Below are 9,400 nucleotides of genomic sequence, written 5' to 3'. Positions count from 1 at the left end.
ACCTACAGGAGCAGCCTGTGACAAAACTTTGCCCTCTCTCTGCTCTTTGGCATGGCTGTTTCACTTCTAAGTCCCAGTTTCTGTCTCCCCACTAAAGGAGGCAGATGATATAAAAATCTTGTACACTCCTTTGGAGCCTTTCAAAGAGCAACTGATAATGACTTCTCATTTAACACACGGCACCCTCTTAAATTAAGATCCCCCTAATGTAAGCTCTTACGAACATTTCTGCTCATGCATTTTGCACCACATGAAAAATATCGTGCCAGAGAAATGTAGCTTCTGCTATGACAATATTCACCCGCAAACTGGCAAAATGTGCTTTTATTTCATTCTGGAGCTGTCACGACCCTTACTTGGACAAGAGAATCAGAAGCCATCTGGCTGTGCTCAATTTTTAAAAAAGAGTATGTGTATAATCTCATTTTAATATCCTTGTTATATTCTGCAATATAACTTCATTAGCCTAAACTGAGTTATCATTGATTTAGAGCACAGCCAACAAGGCTATAACCAGCCCAATCTTCAATATTCTGAAGACTCTGGAGAAAACTAGTCTTAATTTAAAGGACAGTATGTGGTATCAAACAACACAGATGTTACAAAGCTCTGCAGATTTTTTAAAAGCTGATTTTACCCCAAAATAAAACCTACCTCATAAATTTTAAATTTAAAAATAATCTAAATTATTTCTACTTCTCAAAAGTAATCTTCTCTATTACTATATAACAGATTATTAAAGAAAACATGAGGAAGAGCTTAAAAATATTGTTTTATTATCCTATCATTGTAGTCACATGTTAAATACATACGCTTCACTGTGTCTTGAACAGAAGTTGACTTGGTGCTTTCTTCCAATTTGGAAGTAGATGGTAAGTTTCAGCATTTGCTAGAAAGATTATGATTAGCACCCAATTTAAAAAAAAAAAATCTAATCTGATGGACTTTTTAACACAATTCGATTGCAGTAGCATGTTCTCATAGTTACTCAGCAGTTTAACACCTCTTGTTTGAAAGTATGGATGCTAAGGGCTTTACGATTTGAGGTACCTGATCATACTACTTGTATGAAAATCATCTTCTCTGGAATAAATTGCATATTAATTCTCTCTAAATTTTTTCCCTAAATTTTTTTCCCTAAAATTAAATATAATCTACCTAGCAATTCTGATAGATACATTTCTTGATTTTATAATACAACTAAATACCACCACCAGCTCAAAAAACCCACAACCAACCATGGGGATGAGATGAAGGCCACGCTTATCATTTACATCTCGAGAATTCCAATATGACATCATGAAGACCATACGCATCTTTATGAACGCAGAATGGTTTCACATCAATCTCCAGCTTGATGGTAAAACCAATCTTCTAGCTCCACTGCGGTTTTGGCGTTACTGTCAGTGCTAGCAGTCTGCAAAAACCCCCACGCATTTTGACACAACCAAATGAAATGTCGCTCGGTAGAAATACGAAACAGAAACCCTGCTTCCATTTCTGACTAGCCCAAAAAGTGGCTTAATGTTTTATTTAAGAAAATAACGGAACATAAATGGTTTGGTGAGGAGTAACTACATTCGTGGAAACTCTTAAGCAAAGAACTTTCTTAACGGGAAGCGGTCGCTAACATGACATTTTCCAAATATGAAATGGAAGAAACTTTAACGAGTAAAAGTAAGGTTACCAATGACTCTATTTGCAGGTTTATTCCTTCTCATTTTGGCAGCCCTGAAGAAGAAATAACCTGAACATTTTTATTTCAGCTTCTGAAGGTGCGAAGCTGTATTCAGATAAAGTACCATGCTGAGGGCAGAATAAAAAAAACTGCAGGAAACACAGTTCATTTATAAAACAAAGTTTGGCAGGTAATGTTAAGTATTACTTATCGAAATTCAACATTTGCCATACGAAGCAAAATCCCTGCAAACCAGAAGATATAGTGTAATAGATCTGTGGTGGGTACATAGATAAAAATATTCAGAGACAACTTAGGAAACAATAAATATGGCAGCTGCAAACCCATCTGCTCCATCACAGCTGAGCAGTAAGAGTGATGCTAATAAGCTGAACCTTAACTGAGTAATAAAAGGCAAACCAGCACACTTCTCCATTCCTAATCCTCCTGGCCCATACCCCACAAAATCATCTCTGTTTTTAATCTGAAAGTCAGCTCTCACTTCAAATTTATTATAATAAAGATGTCCTCCAAAACATTGTTGTGTTTTTTTTCCTTTTTAGCGAGAAGCACAACCATTTTAGAACCTTCTCCCACAAACAAGGGCAGAAAAGTGTGGGCTGGCAAATAAGCAACTTCTGGAGCAAAAGGATAAATCTGAACAGGTTTAAACAATCATTAAAACTTCTTCCTGCTGGTGATGAAGCAATTAACTGTCTCAGACTGCGCCAGAAACAAAGTCACTAAGGAGAATAAATTCTCTGTTTTTTCTCCTTACAAAAAGCCCTTTTTCATCTTGCTATGTAAATCTGTCCTGTTGGGTTGGGAGGGAAGGAAACTTGGACTAGTGCCATCTCTTTGTTTTCTTTTGCTTCAAGAGGAGCTTGCTTGCTAGCATAACGGTGCTTTTTGGGGGCTAGTTCTGGACTTTATTTCTCTTTTTTAAGCTGTTTTTTATTTAGTCTGGTTTTGCACTCCTACCGAGGATAAACTTGGCCACTGCTAATACTATATCAAAAGCCATCAGGTTTGATCTCTCTCTCCTCTTTTCACTCCATATGTTTGCACATAGAAAGCTTCACAGTATTAAGGTATCTGACACGCTGTCAGACAAACAGCACTTCCAGGGAACAAGAAGTATTAAGGCTACATCCAGTTTTTGTGATGACATGTAAAGGCTGCCTGTTGCATCCTGTGTACAAAGAATTTGCCAAAGTAGGACAGAAATCCCTTGAATGGCCAGAGGCAACACCTTCTGGAAATCACTCTAGTGTATTCTGAGCAGGAGGCTCTTTAGAACCTCACCAACTGCCAGCAAATATGTGGTGCTGATGGCAGACTGTGTGTGCAGTAGGTGACTAGGTTGAACGATACGCAGTGTGGAGGCTAGGTACCTATGATAACTGGATGCCAAGGAGGGATACACAGAGCTGTCTGAGAGACCTGTGCCTTTCTCACAACAAAATAAGTCTGCCAATACCCTATCTGCTCATGGGTATGGAATTTAACATGAGGCTAACCTTCCTCTTCCTGGGAATGGGTTCATCAAAGAGAAGGTTGCTTGTTTCAGCTTCATCAATACCATCATCTGGTTGGGAAGGTGTCCGAAAAGCTTTGAAGCTATCAGCTGACAGAGGTGGAGATGGGGTGGAAGGGTTGGACTGGTCACTGGGAGCGTTCCAGCTCCAGTATCCACTGCTGCTGGTACTAGAAGGCACAAATCCTCCTTCTTTCCAAGATCCATTTAGGGATTCTGTCAAGACAACAACAGCCATCATTACAAAAGTATCATGTGTTAGAGCTAAGGAGCTCTTTTATCTAAGGCTTAGATGCCATGTAAGTACCTGTATGTTCAACAGAGGGAAGTGAAAGCATTGGATGTAGAGAGGACAACACCACCTATCCCACTGCACACAAATTACATACCCCAAACTTGGTTTAAAAACACCAAAACAAAATCCAAAGTATTTTTCTAAAAAAGAAATGGTGGGTTTGGAAAAACAAGCAGTTCTGGAGCATAAACTGCACTAACTATGACTAAGGGAAAGCATTCAAATACATTCTCAACTTCCAACAGGAACACATGACTGTGGTGGAGCATCAGAGCAAACTCCAAGTCACCGCAAGGCTAACAGGAGATCCCCTGCAAAGGGGACATATGCTCCGAGCCCCAGGGCACTAAGTAGATCTGCAAAAACATGATCATCATCCCAGTACTGAAACACCAAAGAAAATCATAACAACATCGTCTCTCCTCACAATCCCCCAGTGCACACGTCTCTACCTAATTTGAATCTCTAAATGGGGTGGTACGTATCCTTGGAAGGACATCCCTTCTTCTGCACACAAGTGTATGGTCAGGCATGTGGTTTCAGAAGTGGGACACACGGACACTGGACCACCTCCACACCTACTTGCTGGAGGAGCCCTCCCCTGACATTAGGTGTTACGCAGACACTCAAACTAACAGGTCATTCTACAACATGGTGGGTGGGAGTACAGGCAATGCTTTTGCAGTTTGAGACACGTTTCACATGCCGAGGTCCTCAGGCATTGGACACTGGCACGTCACTGTTCCCAATCTCTACAGGGATCCAAAAGGGGCAGGAGAAGAGTATGTAGGTCGTCAGTTCAGCAAAGGTATGTTTTAGGTGCACTTTGTCCCTCACTCAGGCACTGGAAGCTTTTCCCAATGACACTGTAGGTACCTGAATATTGTGCAACATCCAAATTTGGAGCTGGAAAATTAATAACACCTTATCTGTTCATGAAACATTATTTAAGTAGGAAACAGGAGTCTTTTCAAGCCAGTATCTGCCTTTAAGAGTTCTGCAGAAGTCACTCCTTCATTCCTTCTCAATTTCTTACAGATAACTAATGACATCAGCAAGAAAATAATGTCTACCACCTGCTACTGAAAGCTTAACCCCAAACCAAAGAATTTTATTCTTTTCCACCCTCCTAATCCAGTTGGTTTTGGATGAAACCCTTCGCCATTAACACTGGATGCTCACGAAACAGAATGCAGTGCTCCATCACGTAAGCACATGCATAACACTACCCCCTTGCGTAGGCAGCTGCAAGTCCCTGCTCTTACTGATCAGGGCCACAAACCTCAAATGGGATCAATCCTCCCTTCCCAATCCAAATTCCTCTCTGGAAAAGGACATATAAATTTCCGGTAGCTAGTAAGTTAACATATAAAAATGTCATGTTTTAGTTCATCATTACAGCCTTCATGTGACTGTAATGGAGATGGGTTTTGTTTCTTTTAAGTATTTGTACTTGAGTCTTGTGTCAAGGCCAAGAAGTACATCTGGTATCAACTTGTGACCTTAGCATAGCTTAAAATTTCCATTTCTTCAGAAAAGCAAAGGAAACAGCACTCTTTCAGCTACTACTTTCTGACATATTTATGGTGGTACTTTGTATTCTCAGAGTTTACAGCTTCTCCTCACCTTGCAAAGAGATGTAAATCAAGAACATTTTTAAAGTAGTTATGAAAAGACTGAATGAGGTCGACAGCAGGAAAAAAACAAACACTGGTTCTCGTTAATACTAACAAATCTGTCAATGTAAAGAAGCTTAAGATATAAATAAATGTAACTTACTCTTATTTGGGGGCTCTTTTCACATTGCTGGAACCGTGTGAAAGAGAACCAGACCAAATATTACTCAGCTGCAGGGAAACAACAGTCAAACTCTGATCCAGTTTACATGGGTGATAATCCCCTGTAATTCCAGCACAGACCAGACTTTAATATTAATGCTGGGTTTTTTTGGTTTTGTTTTTTTTTTTAACTTCTATGCAAAATTGATCTGTTTAAACAAATGTTTCTTTAATTACACTGTTACTTACTGCCTTCTTTTGGAAAAGGATGTCGAAAGAATTAATCATTAGTACATCTGTAGTTCATGTTACTAATATGAGCCTTGCAACACCAAATGAGCTTTAAATTATCAACTCTCTACGCTTTTTTTAAAGTCTTTAGTTAATCTGCACTAAGATATTTAGGGACAAGGTGCTTAACAACAGCTTCAGAATCTTGTTTGTGACTACTGAAAACACATGCATTACTTTTTCAGGTTTCCCAGATTTCAGGAAACAAGCAGACAAGCTATGTGAAGAAATATCAAAGAGCACTCAGACTGCATGAAGAAATATCAAAGGCAGTTAACAGATACCATTTACCTATTAGCAATTCAAAAGGGCTTGTCTGGAAGATCTTTTCCAATCGACAGCTGCTAGCTCATGCACGCTGCTGGTCCTGACAAGTGTCATCTGCTCCAACTGTCTAAGGCAGCAGATACTGCCCTGCCCCAGATCAGAGTCGCTCCCTGTGGCGGGGAATGCAACGTAGGACATATGTGTGCCTCAGCAACTCCAAATACCTGCCTGGCACACCAGCACAGATCCATCTTCACCTGTGATTTCGACTGTGAGCCAAGCAGCTAGAGAGCAGGTATGCTTCTACCCTTTCACTGGTGTTCCCTGAGGGCTGGCAACCTCCAGCCCTCAGGCAGGACAGTCGCTGGGGATGTCACTGCAGGGGTCCCAGGGCTCTGCAGAGCAGTGGTGCTCCATAAACACTTACAGAATCATAGAATCACAGGATCACAGAATGCCTTGGCCTGAAAGGTGCCTTTAAAGGCCATCTAGTCCAACCCCCCTGCAGTGAGCAGGGACATCTGTAACTACCTCAGGTTACTCAGAGCCCCGTCAAGCTTGACCTTGAATGTCTCCAAGGATGGAGCCTCCACCACTTTTAACTTCTGGTTTTCAACACTGGAAAGCAAACAAGAGCCATGGATGTTCAGAGCTAGAATTCCAGCTAAATTGATAAAACTTATATTTTCTGGAAAGAAATGGAAAAACCACTATTTGTTAAAAAGATATGAAGCTGGGACATTTGGTGCAAATTTCTTCTAAAAACACCACTCAGGCGCTCCCCCTGCTTTCATAAAGCAATGCAAAGACTTTTAATTTGCATCTGTAAGTATTCGTCAACATCCTCCAATTATTTGGAGGGCATCTAGTGTGCATTTAACAGATACAGGCGAGTGAGAAAAGCCAGAGTCATACAAACAATGCCGAAACATCCTAACAACAGTATCCTAACTTATACTATTCCTTAAAATATAAGACTTATACAAATTTATTTTAAATCCAGTCAAGCTTGCTCATACTCCCACAATTCTTCAGTACGAGGGTGGCAAGACTCTGGACAAATTGTCCAGAGAAGTTATGGATGCCCTCTCCCTGAAGGTGTTCAAGGCCAGGCTAGATGAAGCCTTGAGCAGCCTGATCTAGTTGAGAGGCGTCCCTGCCCATGGCAGGGAGGATGGATTAGATGATCTCTAAGGCCCCTTCCAACCTAGGCCATTCTATGATTCTATGATATTATATTTCACCAGCAATCTCATTATTACCATAAACTTTTTAAATTTATTGTTATTTGTGCATCTTTCACTACACCATGGATGCAGTAGTCTTTTAAGGAATTATGAGTTTTACGGTAGACCATCAGAGAGATGCAAAGGGCACAGGAATTGAGACTAATTCTGCATCAGCAGAAACAGACCTGTCACCGTGCAGACTGCTAGTGCACGGCCTCTCAGCCTAGGGCTGTGATCTGGAAGTGCTTTGCCTCATTGTAGCATTGAGTAAAATCTGACCTGATTTCCATGGGGTGGGGACAAGAACAACCACCGTCACGTTTACTGCAGACATACACCTCTGAGTAAGCTGTTCGGAAAATCAGCGTTCCAGTCAGGTCAGGAGACCTTCCACAGCACTCATCTCCCATTTATACAACGGGATGTCTCCCAAGTCATAGACCGGAGCCGCTCTATGGTTACGTGTTATGGTTACGGTTTCCTCTCATTCCCGCCAACGCTGCACCGCAGACTTTGACTAGGTTGGAGCAAAGCCCAGTACGATCCCCAGCATCCACTGTCTTCTACCGTGGCCACAACTTCTGGAAAAAAGCCCCCACCTGCCTGGCCATGATACCCCTCCCTGCAGCCCCTGCCCAGGCGCTGCTCTTCTGCCGCCTTACCGTTGGGTCGGACAGGAGGGCTGCGGACCAAGGGGCTGGTGGATAAACTGGTGAGTACCATGGCTGCTGTTACTTTATCCATGTCCAGTTCTTCTGAAGATTTTCTGAAACACAGTGAACAGGAGGCAGGAAACTCATCAGCAAATATTTAACTTTTTTTTTTTAGTGGTCTTTTTTCTATTTCTTTTTCTTAATACCTGCCCAAACCCTAAGCATGCACAGCACAGTAACAAAAGCAGGCCATGGAGTTCTCACAGCTTTTGTCTTCTGGCAGCCTGAGAACATTGATTACTTTATGCAAGCTAGTTCAGCGCAAAGAGACAAAGCAGTAGGGAAAAAGAATACATCTTTATAAAAAACTGTCAGGATTATTGTGACCCTCCATAAGTTTGACTCTGTTCCATTTTTTCCCCCAGATTTTCATATCCTTAGAGCTAAGTGTGTACTTAAAAGTTTCTTTCCTTGTGTGGAAACATAATGATGCAAAACCAGATAAGATTACTGGTAACATTAATAACATACACTACTCTCTGTAGGGTGAGGAAGAGCTATGAACTGGAGCTAAGGGGTGTAATTTTTTCTTTGTTGCTTCTGCCTAACACTATTAACCTTCCTGCACTCTCTCTGAAAGACTCATCCTAAGTGTTTCCTGGTCAGATTATAAACCAATTATTTAAAATAATTAGCAAATTGGCAGAAAAACAGTGCAAGGAAAAACAAAACAAAACAAAAAAAAGAGATTTTTTGCAGGTGTGATGGGCGTCTGAGCCAGCAGGATGGCACAGCGGGAAGAGAGGGGCCTGTTGTTGCCTTTGCTTGGTCTTGCTGGGAACCAGCTCTAAGTCAGAGAAGAGGGCATGGGAAAGGGGTAATAAGGGAGAGGAGGACAGCCAGCTTTCCATGGGAAGGAGAAGAGGATTTGGAAAACAATAGATACTGCCAGAAATCAAGCTTCAGCGACCCATCACTCAAGCAGTCATGTTATTTTTAGACAACGCAGGATTTTGTCTGTAAAAATGTATATACTATAATTTTTTTCCCCCAAAATTAACTCCCTGACAACGCACAATTTCTGAAGAATGAGCATACCAAATGAAACGACTAAATCCACTATGTTTAGCAGAGTTTTGCTTTCTGTCCTTGTGGGACAGCGGAAGCAAAGCAGACAGCTTCTTGCAAATGTCTGCTTTCAAACATACAACTGATCATCCAAGCACAGCTTCTCAATTGCTAGGGAACAAGTCAAATTTGTTCTTGTAGAAGTACACCCTCCCTCCCTCTATTCTGCATTGTGGGGTATCTTGGATTTCCTCTGTTTCTTGCCATGAGCTCTATATAACCAGTCAGGCCGAGTCTTTATTAAAGCCCAACATGAGAAGTGTTCAGCTACCTGACACTTTCCATCAACCGCTGACTGGTAAGTCACCAAGAGGAACAGGACACGCTGGTTGCAGTACCCTTTCTAAAATCCAATTTCACCCATCAGGTGGAAGGCTCATTAACTGGAAACTACACTACAGGCAAAGCCTCTTGATATTTTAGCAAGCAAACCTTGAACTTGTCCATGAAGCAGCTCACAGCTGCTTTCGGGCTGATGCGAGGACCCACGCAGATGAAGTCTCCTGTGCCGCACGACAGCTGAGCTCTCAGGACTGTCTTTTGC

At 41.5% G+C, this 9,400-nt stretch overlaps 1 protein-coding gene across 1 annotated transcript in view; it reads right to left on the bottom strand.

The window, feature by feature from the left end:
• ZNF704 (zinc finger protein 704) overlaps positions 1-7,841 on the bottom strand; it is a gene marked incomplete at both ends in the record, with an annotated part of 15,058 nt that extends 7,217 nt beyond the window's left edge. The window contains 2 exons of the mRNA XM_009872364.1: positions 3,199-3,431; positions 7,738-7,841. Coding sequence (XP_009870666.1) covers positions 3,199-3,431; positions 7,738-7,841 — 337 coding nt within the window. The remainder of the gene's footprint in view (positions 1-3,198; positions 3,432-7,737) is intronic.
• Positions 7,842-9,400: the final 1,559 nt, after the last annotated feature.

Source organism: Apaloderma vittatum, unplaced genomic scaffold, assembly GCF_000703405.1.
Source record: "Apaloderma vittatum isolate BGI_N311 unplaced genomic scaffold, ASM70340v1 scaffold38230, whole genome shotgun sequence".
NCBI classification, from domain to species: Eukaryota; Metazoa; Chordata; class Aves; order Trogoniformes; family Trogonidae; genus Apaloderma; species Apaloderma vittatum.
This window is presented reverse-complemented; position numbering and strand designations above follow the sequence as displayed.